Here is a 13,917-nt window from a genome sequence, read left to right as displayed (position 1 = left end):
GAAAGATGTATTATTCTATTTATACAACATGAGGTTCAGTTAGCCTCGCACACAAATAGCTGGTAGAAGTGACCTCCAAAGAACTGCCGTTTACTTTTGTACTTTGAGTATATGTCTGAACTTTTTCACTTTAATGTAAGTCAGTACTTCAGCTTTTACCAGAGTATTTTCTAACACATGTATCTGTGACTTTGATTATTGTAAATTTATAGTTCAAACTTATACTCACAGTTATTAATTAGATTGTCCGACCTTGAACCTTGAATAATTCAGAGGCTAATACTTTAAGATTTCAAGGCTCCTGCTTTCTTCTGTTACATGTGAGACATTCAGACTGAAAGTGAACCAGTTGTTGCATAGATTTAAACATCAGCCGTATTCAAATTTGAGTGAAATGTCTTAACAACAACTGGATAGATTGTTATAAAATAAAGTTAAATGCCCTCCTCAAGATGAAAACTCATCTAGCACCATCAAACATTGTGTTTAGTGTTAATTAGCAAATGTCAGCACGTCATCACACTAAATGCAGATGGTCATGGTGTGACAATTGCAACTATGCCAAGTCAGCATATAAGTTAAGCTATGCTGACATTAGCAGTCAGTGCACAGGACTCCTCTGCCTACAAGTACAACATGCCTTTAGATCAGAAAACTACATCCCTAACACCACCTGACTATGATGGTACAGGTGAGGCTGCGGCCTCCAGGACTGTTCTGTGCTTTCTGATGTCGAGACACCAGAATTAGATTCAGAGGATCCTCCTGTTTGGGAATGTACGGAGAAGAGGCCGTACATGCAGATGCCTGAAGTAAAAAGTCAACAAAGTCCAAAACTTTCGGTCAAAATGACGAAGCAAAAAGAGTCAGGCAATCAGGAAGATGGAAGTCGTGAGGTTAATAAAGAAAAACAGGTTTATAAGTAGGGCTGGGCTATATCATACCGTTCACGGTAATACCGGTGTAATTTTGGGCAACGATAGGAAAATGAAATATCGCGATAGAATATGGGTAAAAAGCGCATGCGCAGTGCCTTTGTTTACATACGCACATTGCGGCGACGCAGAATGAGAAGAGCGAAAGCGGATCATAAAATGAAACTTTTTTTATTTTATTTTTTTATTAGTAATATAAACATACAAACAAAATGCACCATATATTACAGATTCAGAGAACAGATATTTCTTACATATTAGCAACTTTCATACATAGTGAAAATAAAATATAAAGATGGGGTCACATAATTTAACAGGTTATTAACTCACTAAATCAAAATCTCCCATAAAGGAAACAAAAAAAGCAGCCTTTTTCTTTTTAACTAAAGTCAAAGATTTAACCAACAAGTTTAAGTCGTTTTTCCAGTAAGCTTCGTAAAATGAAACGGATGAACCAAAACTGGTTTGTAAAAATGCTGCAGCTTCACTGGTGTGGAACTGGTTTAGCTTTCGTCCGTCAGATACACAACAAAGCACTATTTTTGGTAGCGCATGCTAGCGGGCTGTCGTTATTACCGTATTGTTTGGAAAATACGGCGCACTTAAAATCAATCCTTTGATTTTTCTGAAAGTCGACAGAGCCCCTTATAATCCCGTGTGCCTTATGTATGAACTCTGGTTGTGTTTACTGACCTGGAAACGATTTTATGTGCACGGCGCTCGAAAATCTGTCAAATGTTTCAGTACGACTTTGCTGAGCTACGAAGCCGCACCGCTTGATGGATTGTCGGAGCATTACGGCTATCGTAGGCGGAGTGATACATACTGCGCTTAAACATAATATTACCGTATTGTGTGTGTATAACCTCTTTTTAAGTTTTGTGCATATTATACATGGTTATGCTGAGGATGTGTCGGCCAGTTTCCACTGAAATGCCTTTTGGTTAAACTGTCAGCAAGGAATTTGCACTGTTACATTTTTATATAACTTTAATGCACATAAAAAACAGCTGCTTGTTTAAGTGAAAATACATTGATGGGTTTTTTTTGCACTAATAAAGTTGTGGAGTTGTAAAGTATTTTGTCTGGTGTCAATTATATTGTCAGTTATATCGTTATCGCAAATTTTTAAATGTATATCGTGATAAATATTTTTGGTCATATCGCCCTGCTCTATTTATAAGTAATTAAAGGTTGACAGCTGGGAAACACACGATGCACCAGAGAACAAAGGGAAATTTGGGAGAATATAGGCCGAGGTGCAGATAAGAAACTGGCTGATTAAGAAAAACTCTGAAAGAACACGAGTACAAGTAACTAAAGTGTAAGATAAAGACTTTACAAACAAGGCTCCAAACTCCCTAACCACGATAAGGTCATGTTCTCTGAGCCATTTCTCAGCTGTTTTTCCTGCTTTGGCAATCGGCTGGAATTGGAGAGGAAGGGCTGGACTGTCAAAGTAACCTACACAGTATTTCCAGGACCTACATTTGCAGGCAGAACACAACTTTATCACAAGATAAACAGTGTGGTCACATCACCACTCAGTACTTTGTTGGTGTTGCTCATTGGTGTAGATGCCTAGAATTGTTTGGCAAATACTGAAGACCGGTGATTTCTAACTAATAACCTTATTGTGAAAGCAGTAACTTATTCAAAGGCCCAGAATTTGAGAATAAGACTTGTTGTATTTCTTTCTTCCTGTCTGACCTCTTGAAAAGAGCTTCATTAATTTTTTTATTAACACGCTACACTGCAGATCTGAGGGGTAACTTTGGGTTTCTCAGTTTTGAAAAGCCATATCTTCCTTATCCGCGAGTAAGGCTCCACCCCAAACCAATAAAAGATGAGCGTAAACATTTTCTTAGCAGATATTTGTCAGCTGGTCCTACGGTCAGTAGGTCTCACTGAGTGTAAAGAACCAGTTACACCTCATATGTGTGTGTACTGATGTAGAGGTTTTGTCTGCGTGGTGACAACTAGTATTCAGTTCAATACTCAGCGAGTACTCGTGCCCTCATAGCTGGTATAAACGGTACGGAGCTGTTTGCACTAGGTATAATTGTCCCATAAGAACCCAGATGTAGTCTACAGAGAGCAGAAGCAGGATGGGAAATAATAATTTTACAAATGAACTGTGATTCAGGAAGAATAACTAAGTGTGTTTAGCGCTGCGGGGAGGAGATCTGGAGCAGGATGCTCAAAGATTAACCAGCAGTTTAGGCTAAAGATAAGCCCGGCTCTCATTTTTAGGAGTTACGAGTACCAGCAAATAGCACATTAAAGGATAAAGAAAGTTATAAAAGCGTAAATACTGAAAGCATCTATGAATCGCTGATTGGCTTTAAGCTTAGAGGACAGATAATTGTGAATTATCAACGTGGGTGCAAAGTCTTATAGCTTGAGTTTGCATTGTTGTACTAATATGGGCATGTGCTTCAGTTAAAGAGGAGATGGCTTTTTTCACAGTTGCATGATTTCCTGCAGGACGTGTTAAGGTTCAAAATATTGGGGATGGAGACAAGAGAAAAACCACAATAACAACACTGGTCCGGTCGGGTTGAGTCAAACGATGATTTAATGATCACACACGTGGGAGATGGACACTGATGCAGACAGCCTCAAATCTCAAAATGGTGGAGCATTGCTCAAACTCTTATAGCCTCTGGTTCTCCCATCTTATCATAAAAGCCTAAACATTCACATTCTTTCTCTCACACGGCGCCTAAGCTACGACCTTGGCTCCCTGTTTATCTGCTCGTGCTGAGATGGGGCAGAAAACTCCAGCATGTTCTATTCTCTTCTAATCAGACAAATAAGGCGATGACTTTCTGCGAACAGTATTCCTTATAACTCAACAGTATAATGCATCATAAACAATATCATTCATTCACAATAAATCAGCAGTCTAATGCAATGCAAATCAGTTTAAATACTGCAATAATTATCACCTTCTTCTAATTCAGGAGAATAATGCCAACTTAAACTACATAATAATTCACAATCTTTATTTCGGGGTCTAACATGGCATAAAATAATATCATAATTTTACAGACGCAAACAGAAGCTGACAGAGGTCATAAGTGACTCAATGGGCCTTTAACACTGAATACATTAGCCGCTAACAAAACATTTCCTAAAACAGAAGCGGTTCATGCTGCTGTTGAATGTATTCTCTCATGAGTGTTAGTCATACATTTATTAAGATTACAATTAGACGATATCTTCTTCTTTGCCTTGAATTTGTAAGCTTCTTGTTGCTGAGTGTGTTTATTACTGTTTGAGATTAAATAAAGACTTATTCATTATGTCCACTAACATTATTTTGGGGGCTAAACTGGGTCAGTCAGTCACTAGTACTGTTTGTGTCGAGATATGGTTAAAAAGACTAAAAATACTGATAAGATACTGAAAAGACCAAAATAATGATACTTATACTCAAAGTGATCATTTAGCTGGAATCCATGTAAAAACGACACAGGTGTAAAATACCAGATGACAGGTTTTTTTAAATTTATTTCTGTTTAGTGTATGACATTTAGTTGAGTTGTGAGTCCAGCAGATGTTCAACTGTCTTTGACTATAAACTGATTATGAAGCCCATCTATTTGCTTCACTTTCTGCTACATTTTATTTTACAAGGTTATGAAATAATAAGATTTTCAGTCTCAGAGAGTGAAAGTGATGTCAGGTTAGTATTCAGCATGGAGAGGTAGAGTCAGTTGGATCAGCGCGTCCCATCACTGAATCAACTATTAACCGAATATTTCCTAAACAGAAACCGCAGATATTTTGCTGTTTTCGTGTATATTCTCATCTGGCTAATACTCTAATACACTAACACAGTGATTAAAGCGATATGATACCTTCTTTGTTGCCTTGGCTCTGTGAGCGACGCACTGCCGAGCGCGTTCATTAGCATTTGAGATTAAACGAAGCATTATTCAATTAGATCGGTGTAATCTGTCAGCTGTGTTGGCTTTACGCAAAGTTTTAGTGATTAACACCCCAAACTAACATGTTTGTCCAGGAAAATGAGTTTCTAATCAACGGGAAGGTTAACAAATGTAACTTATTAGCATATTTATTGCTCACATCTAACACTGAGCAAGGTGTGCTTGCATCTGAATGAATCACCCGCTAACACGACCGTCTTTGTTAAATCCCTCTGCCGTCTCAGAAGCTGCTTTGTTAGAAAAGGATTATTCTTATTCCTCATTCTCCTGTCATGAAAATAAACATCTGATGTGAATATAGATCTGCTGAGGAAGTGAAAGGAGCCAGTAGTAATTCTGTTTCTGCTCGCCCGTGGTTTCAATTTGCTAACCGTCGTCAGTATTTGACACCAGATGAAAAATGTTAATCAGAGCAGTAAGGGCTTAAAACCAAGTGAGAGTCACATTCACACTCATTCATGGAGATGTAGAGCTAAAGAGTTTCTGTGCGCAGCAGCTGCTGATTAAAGCATGAATAAAGTAGAGGCCGGGCGCTTTAATATTTTATTACCGCTGGTGCACTGCTTTCCATTTTTATTCCTTTTTATTGCCATCTTCAAATATGAGTGTCCACCAGCCATATTACTGACACTGGCAGGATGGGGGGTATCGTTTTCACCTTGTGAGTCTGTCTGTGTCTCGCTGTGGCAGAATACAATCCTGTTGACAACTACTGCAGCGAGAACTACCGCAGATGGTGGCTATGTTAATTTCTGTTGACAGATATTGTCAAGACAACAACGTCATAACTATCAAAGATACAGTCAGGAAGCTTACAGGCGTGTAGTTAACCTCTTAAACGACTTATCCAGGTTAATGACCATCCTGTTTTTTGTAATCAATGACTTGGCTGATTTTAAGATGTTAAGTTCCATGATGAGTGTAGTCTATCCTTGATTGGTATGGAGCACTAATTCCACTGAAATTAGAGGAGAGGCAGCACAATTTATTCATGTAAGTAGTAAGATGGTGTTTAATAGGACTTTCAAATGATGCAAAATATCCTAAAACATGTGTTGTTGTTACATTATTACACGAGTACTGAGCAGTCAAATGTATGCATTTAGTGCTCTGTACATTAAAACAATAATTTTAAAACGAATTCTAAAATCTATTGGGAGCCAATGTAAAGAACATAAAATAGGAGTGATGTGAGTTCGCTTGCTAGAGCGAGTTAGTTTTGTAGTTTGTTTTGTCTGCTGCGTTTTGTATAGCTTGGAGGCGAGAAAGAGATGATTTATCCAAGCTGGTAAACAGGGAATTACAATAATCTAAACGCGATGACACAAATGCATGGACAATTTTTTCCAGTTCAGCTAAGGAGACCATATGTCGCAGTTTAGAAATGTTCCTTAAATGAAAGAAACAGGAACGAGACAGAGATTTCACGTGTGAGTCAAGGCCCAGAGAAGAGTCAAATATTACTCCAAGACTTTGAATATTTATTTAGCAGAAGAACAGAAAGGGGCAAGAACCTGACTGATTTTAGAATATAGATCAGGAGGAGCTATGATCATGGTCTCTGTCTTATTCATGTTTAAAACAAGGTAACTGTTAGAAAGCCAATCAGAGATTTGAGTTAAAGCCTGGACTAGGGTGGACAGCTGATGAGGCTTAAAGGACATATACAGCTGAATGTCATCGGCATAGAAATGATAGGACAGGTCACTAAAAGACTGAATAATGCCAGCTAAAGGAAGCATATAAAAAGAAAATAATAATGGACCCAAAACTGAACCCTGTGGAACCCCGCAGGTTAGGGCAGCAGTGTTAGAGGAGAACCTATCAGTCCTAACAGAAAAAGTCCTGTCTGATAAGTAGGAAGAAAACCAGTCTAAGGCAGTGCCAGATACACCAGCCAGAACCTTCAGCCTGTTGAGTAGGATTTTGTGGTCGATGGTATCGAAGGCTGCGCTAAGATCTAGCAAAATGATCACGGAACAATTTCCTGCATCAGATGCCATTAGTAGATCATTATAGACCCAATTGTCAGAGTACCTGGATGATCTAGATGATGAGGATACATATTTACATTTCAAATATCTATATTTAAAAACTCTGTGAACATCTACGTGTAAAATTTCTGTGCTGTGTGAAAATAATACAAGGATCAGTGTGCAGCATAACCAGCTACTCTTTCCATGAATCATATAAATTCTAGTTTATGTTTAATGTAAATGTTAAAAACCTGTGTTGATGCAGCGGCGGCTGCAGTGTGGGGAGCAGAAGATAAAGTTTGGCATTTACTTTGACATAAAGTTTAGGGCATTTTCCGTTTCACCTCTCCTGCGGTCTGATATGTGGCTTTGAACGGTACAACTGCGATAACAAGCTCGGAGTGCCAGTGGAGAAACTCTTCAGGGCACCGTGACAAAGAGTCTGACGTAAAAACAAATAAAAAAAAGGAAAAGAAAAAAATCCTTTTGACAGCTGTCGACTTGAATCCTCCGGAGCAACCACAGTTTCAACGTGTTCCTCTTTCACTCTTTGTGTCTGCTGTACAGTGTGATGAATGTGCATGATTGCATCCGTGTGTGTGCATGTGAGGACATGGCACTTTGGTCTGGCCACCCATCAGATTTGCTGTTGCCCCCAGCAACAGTGTCACTCCTCGGTGGGTTCCATTGGTTACCTAAACATTCAATGCAGCGTGTATAAGTGAAGAGGGCGAGTGCAGCTGATCGCATTCACAGCGCCACACTCACACGCGATTGCACTTTCTCCTCCCGCTCGTCTACTTGTTCCTCTCTAAAGTCTGACTCAGCTGATTAAAATAAAGCCTTTTAAGTCTTGTGAGATTAGACTGTTGTAGTAATGTTCACACATACACTGTATGACTCACATAAAGAGCCATGTAGTTCAGTTTGTGGGTTCCAGCGTATGTTTCACAAACACAGTCCGGACCGAGCAGACTGGTTTAAGGAAAATATTAATCTGCAACAGTTCGTCGTGGATTTGAGGTTAACAGGAATCTGATCTTGAAAGCAAATTCAGATATTAAAGTTAAACTTTGTCAATATCTGTTGTATCCAATAAGATACAGTTATCTCACTTCAGCTATTTATTTATCTTTTTGCTGCAAAATGAGATTGTCGAGCAACACTATCACTAAAATCCGCTACAAATGTTGCCATGAGATGAAGATGAAGATCAGCTGGCATTTTAATAGAGTCAAGTTGGCAATTACATCCAATCTGTTTGTGGTATTACAGCAATAAACTGTGATGAATCAAAGAAAATCACCTATGTGTTACTGTCTATGTAGACAAAAATTCCCATTTAACACAAATTCACATTCAAAGATTACATTTGCACTCAGCAACCTTCCAGTTCTCTAGAAATATAGCCAGAGTCCAACCACATATGGTCCTGACATCCAGAAAATAAAAAACTAAAATGACCTTTTGAGCTTTAGTCCTTTCTGACCTTCAAAATAAATGTGAATCTTCATTTTACAAGAGCAACAAACATATATAATTTGGTGCATTTAAAAATGAAATACGAAAGCCTCACATCCAAAATGTAAATATTCAAATTCAGAATTAATAGCACTTTTTATATCTGACATCCTCCTCTTTTAATCTGCCTTTTTCTCTTCCCTCCTTTGCTACACCTTCTTGTACTTTTCTCCCCCCTCTGTCCTCCGTCTTTCCTCCGCCCTTCTCTCCCTCCTTCCCCAGCATGGCCGTGCCGAGTTTTCCTGGGAAGGAATCAATGTAAGTCTCCTTGTTTAAATCTCCTTTCTCTCCTCAAATCTCCTCTACCTGTCAATTCCCTTTCCATCACTTAACCGACTACCTGAGCTTTGACTTGGAGTACATAAGTTGACATCCCACTCGTTTATCCTTCCACCTTTTCCTGCCACTCTTTCTTACTTTCTTATCTCTCACTCCCACTGCCTCTCTCTTATCCCCTAGTTTTTATTTCCCTCCCAGTAAACTCCCCCATCCGTCTCCACTCTTAGCTCTCTGCTAATCTACTGTACTGTAAACAATCAGAAGAGTCTGTTCAGTGACAGGTTGCTTCTCCCAGGTTGCTTCTCCCCAAGACAAGAACTAACAGACTTAAAAACTTAAAAACTCCTTTGTCCCACACGCCATCAAACTGTTTAACTCCTCTCTGGAGGGGAGAGGGAGGGGAAACAGCAGGACAAAGGAGGGGGAACAACAACTAAGCTGTAGTGCCTCTTCACCTCACTGTACAATACCTTGTGCAATACTTTTTGTAAATAGTCAACAGTGCAATAGACTCAATACTTGAAATGTGCAATTCACTTGTATTTTTATTTTTTATTCCTATTTATTCTATTTATCCCCTTTGTATATTTTATTTATATTTGTCTCTGTATTTATATATGTGTGTGTGTGTGTGTGTGTGTATATATATATATATATATATATATATATATATAACAATTCTGTAACTGTAACTTCGGTCGTTGCTGTGCTTTTTGGAAATCGAATTTCCCAGAGGAACCCACCCGAGGGATTAATAAAGTTCTATCTTATCTTATCTTATCTTATCTTATCTTATCTTATCTTATCTTATATACTGCATATATATATACAGAGTCACAGATAACAGGCTGTAATAAGCTTATCTTATGCACAGCTGAAGCCTTTGCACAAGTCATTTTTTCTTTTTTAACTGAAAGCAATGGATGATAAGGTGGATCAACTGTTTATGTACCTTCAGCAGAATTTGTTTGCACCATGTGCATTTGTTCAGCTTGGAGCTGACTGGAGGAAAATAATCTTGCGTAGACATATTTTGGGTTTTATGCAACAACGGTCCAGAGACATTTCTGATGTAAAGCACCGACTGATTTTAAGATGGGAGTAAGAATCCTGGATGAATCGGCAACACAGCCGACAAAGGAGGTTTTTGTTTACTGTTATTTAAAGTGATAAACTGGTGTGGTACTTTAGTAAAGTGATGTAGGGAATAATAAAAACAGCTTTTTGCAACAGCACCAGTTATTTGAAAGTTACTTGTTAAAAGTTTGGAGTCACTAAGAAATGCCTGTGTTTTCTTTTTTAAACTTCCTCCATGTAAGTGTTAATTGATCTTAAATGTTGCAAATGTTAATGGCAGTCATTTAGACTTTTTCATATATGTAGATATATAGCAAACAAATACATAAATCATTATGGGGCTAATGAATTTCATCGCTGCAAAATTTATGGCTGTTTCAGACCGATAAAAAACTGAAGGCTGCATACAAATGTGTAAACCCTTTGTAGAACAGTGACTTAGCTCCAACTAAATGAAAAGAGTAGTGGGAGTCCCTGCTGCATGAGAGGAGTACAAGCAACGATTAATGGGATCATTAATTAGGAATCACATGATTGTGCAAGTAACTTACACACCGTAAAAAAAAAATCCTAAGAAAAGTAATATTCCGGCAGCTGTGGCGCCAAAATAATACCAGAAAATAACAGAAAATAACTTTCTCATGAAAATATGGTTATTTTCAGTAATGACAATACAGTTTGTTGCCCTAATTTTACATGGGATTTTGCCTTTTTCAAGTGCTTTTAAACATTAAATTAGGAACATTTTAATGTGATTAAACAATGAAATTACTTATAAACAAGGTCAATGAATGCGGCAATATGAATAATAATACTTAAATGTACAGAAATATACAGTTAACAGTTGCTTTAAATAATAATGGATTGCATTCATATCGCGCTTTTTGAGACCCTCAAAGCACTTTAGGTGAAGTGTCTTGCCCAAGGACACACGGACCGAGAGTGTCCGAGCCGGGGCTCGAACAGGCAACCTTCTGATTACAAGGCGAACTGCCAACTCTTGAGCCACGATCGCCCTAAATAACAATAATAATAATTATTATTATTTGATTTAAAAAAAGTTTATACGAATCATTTATATATATATATTTCCATAGCATTACATTTGAATTTAACAGTTCAATCTTTCAAATAACGGACAAATATCTGTGAAATTATGATACATGTGTGTATTTTAACAATCTAACTATGCATATGTACAAAAATGAACAGTACAAAAATGTAAAATACACAGTAAATACTTTTATATCACAGTGTATATATGTAGGCATACATATTTTCAGTACCCAACATCCTGAGTCCCAGTGGCACATTGTGTTACTTCACTTGAGTTTATTGGGAGAATGCTAACGGATCATACTTGCATACATGAAGACAACTTTGCAGAGCGAAAACCAATTAATCTGTTTAGCTGAGAGCAAAGGAGCTTTATACTGAAACTCGACTATATTTCTTTTAAGAACTGGGTGACTGGAGTGTACTACTCCCTTTAAAGAAGAACACAAACTAAATACAGTAGGAAAACACCAGTGCTGCCAAACTGATGAGGGAAAAATGCATCATAATCTCAGGTCTAAGGAACACATCCGTCACACATTCTCATCTGTCAGCTTCACCAATAAGGATGAAGGGAGTACACACCATTGCATGAAAGCTTCAATGTTCAGCTATTTGGAAATTGGGAAACATTATTCAGCTACTTCAGAGTACATTTTGTTTTAAGTACATTTTAAAACTCTCCAAAAAGACGAAAGTTTGTGTTTGTGTGAACTCTGTTCTGGTTTATGGCATATTAATAGGAAACCACATTCTGAATGTTAGTGTAGAGTGATTTTAAGATCATATGAAGGCATATTAAGAGCTCATGAAACAGGCTAATGAGGCTAGGGTCTTTTGCATATTACTGCTTTAGAAAGTTGTTTCTGCTGTTAGCAAAGAACGTCAGTTCATACATCTTAAAGTTCGGGATCCTTTAAGCTCCTATCCTGGCTCCATACACTCTTCAATATTCCATCAGCTCCAATCTGTTGTTTGGCAGTACAGAGTGGAGTGATTGCAGTGGTTTAATCAAAGCAGTAGAGAGCAGCTGAGGTTGCCTGCTGTGAGCCTGAACAATGCAGTGAATGAAAAACCATAAGCGAAAGGGGGCGGCAAAGTTATGTAGCATATGAATATGAATATGTGACCCTTTTAACCTTACAAATAAAACCAAATGCTGATTAATGCACATTAAAACACTTCTCTGCCATATTGGTTTAGCTATGGCTGTGCTTTGCTGGAAGGACTGGAGGAGGATTTTAATGGAGAACAATGGTTTTAGTTGCAAAATAGGCGTCCACCTGTGGTTTATTATATTTGAGGAGAAACAGAGTCAAGCAGATACACGACTAATGGAAGAAGATTGCTGTAATAGTTTCATCTGTATGCCTGTTGACTCTCTGGCTGCCCAGCAACAACACCATATAATGTTACTGGTGTATGCAGGCAGTTTAAAGTAGGAGCGTGTGGATGATGCTCCACTTGCACACCACAGAGGGACCAGATCATATCAGTTTGCCTTTTTATTGTGAGTCATACACCTTAACTCAAAATATTACATCATATCTCTCACAAAATCCTCCCGTGTAACAGAGTCCATGTGCTTCCCTATTATTTCTTACTGTAATTAGCCGCTGGGAGGGCCTCATTAAGAGCCGGGCTCAGTCTCTGAGTTCATTAATTTTTGGCTTTGTTTGCCAGGAGCTCTGCTGCCGGGAAGTAACACAAGTTTACTGTACACATGAGTGTTTTTATGGAATAACTATAGCTTTGAAAACTGTTCAACATTCAGCTATTTAAGTGTAAAGGAGAGGAACAGCATCTAGGTTCTCATTATTAGTATGTTGTTGTTGACTTATGTTTGAAATTTCACTTTAAATTATTCTCCTTTGGGGACCTTCTGGTTGATTCATAAAAGACAAAACATCTCACTTTAATGGACCGTTTACTCCGAAAACCAAACATGCATCTTTTGTTTGTGCTGGTAGTTATCCATGTCAATTGTTCTGGTCTTGGCTAAGCTGGGTTGTCTGCACATCTTTTGATTGGCAGTTCAGCAGAAAGTTCCTATAACAGTGGCGGTGGTGACAAGGTTTGGGGATGTTTTGGATGTTAACAATACTACAGCTGATTTCTCTGTGAATTTTGGATGTTCTCCTCCGTTCTTGTGGGGGTTTTTTTCAAATAAGCCCGTTTAATTCGGCCTATCACGGCTCAGGATTCCTAATCTAAATAATTTCACTTCCTGATTAAATAAACTTGTAGTTTACATCCCTGAGACAAATCTCAAATCAGCGTAAAAATATAGCGCCAACAATGTGATTTCCTCTTATATCAGAACACAAAGATACGTGAGGGTTGAGTCAAGAACACCCACAGATGAAAAGGTTACTGCAGGGGCCTCGGTTTGAGTCTGCTCTTTCCTGTTCGCTCTCTCTTTGCTTCCCTGCGTGCTCTACTCTCCTGTCAATAAATGTCAAAAGAAACATTGAATGATCATAGCTTGAAATCAACATATTATTATTTCTACACATTATTTTATTGACTAAATACTGGAGAAATCTTAAGATGCGGCTTGTAAGTGTGAATGTGGGCTATATGGCACAAAGGAGGAAAAACAAATCCCGTCCTGTGGGGCAGAATAATGAGCTGAATGAACTGTTGTGTACAAGGCTCCTCTTGTTCAGGGTTTATCTGTTTATTTCATCATTTCTATTCGTGTTATTTCTATTATATTTGGTATACAGTATGACGATGTTTAAGGGAGGACAGGCAAGAGAAAAAAAATGTGTGTGTGTGTGTGTGTGTGAGAGGGTGAAAGAGAGAGTGTGTGTCTCTGTGATGAAATGCACTTAAAAATGAGGGTGGGAAGTCGTAATAACAGCCCCTAAGGAGTCAGAGAAAGACAGAGATGGATCTGGGAGAACCGGGCCATTGGCAGCCACGAATACTGAAGACCCAAGGCCACACATCCTGGTGAAATCTGCACGCCCATCCCAGCAGGAGAAGGAGTGAGGCCTTAAGTGGGGCACCCACGGCTAAGGTGTGGGACTCCCAAAGGACCGGAGGCAAAGGGCAGTCGAAGCCGCGAGAGGCCGGTGCGAGCAGAGATCAGGGTCCCAGGGCTCCAGGCCC

At 38.6% G+C, this 13,917-nt stretch overlaps 1 protein-coding gene across 5 annotated transcripts in view; it reads left to right on the top strand.

Annotated features, from left to right (window-relative positions):
* The window catches only part of LOC309698115 (uncharacterized protein), a 75,441-nt gene that overhangs the window by 45,464 nt on the left and 16,060 nt on the right, over positions 1–13,917 (top strand). For 2 of the 5 annotated variants that reach the window (XM_082520422.1, XM_082520421.1), the window contains exon 3: positions 8,611–8,646. The exons of the other annotated variants lie outside the window; for them this stretch is intronic. In XM_082520422.1, the coding sequence (XP_082376548.1) occupies positions 8,611–8,646 (36 nt within the window). The remainder of the gene's footprint in view (positions 1–8,610; positions 8,647–13,917) is intronic. 5 annotated transcript variants of the gene reach the window in all.

The sequence above is a fragment of the Aulonocara stuartgranti genome (genome assembly GCF_965226115.1).
Source record: "Aulonocara stuartgranti genome assembly, chromosome: 22".
Classification (NCBI taxonomy): domain Eukaryota; kingdom Metazoa; phylum Chordata; class Actinopteri; order Cichliformes; family Cichlidae; genus Aulonocara; species Aulonocara stuartgranti.
Note: the sequence above shows the minus strand (reverse complement) of the source record. Positions and strands in the feature narration are given on the sequence as shown.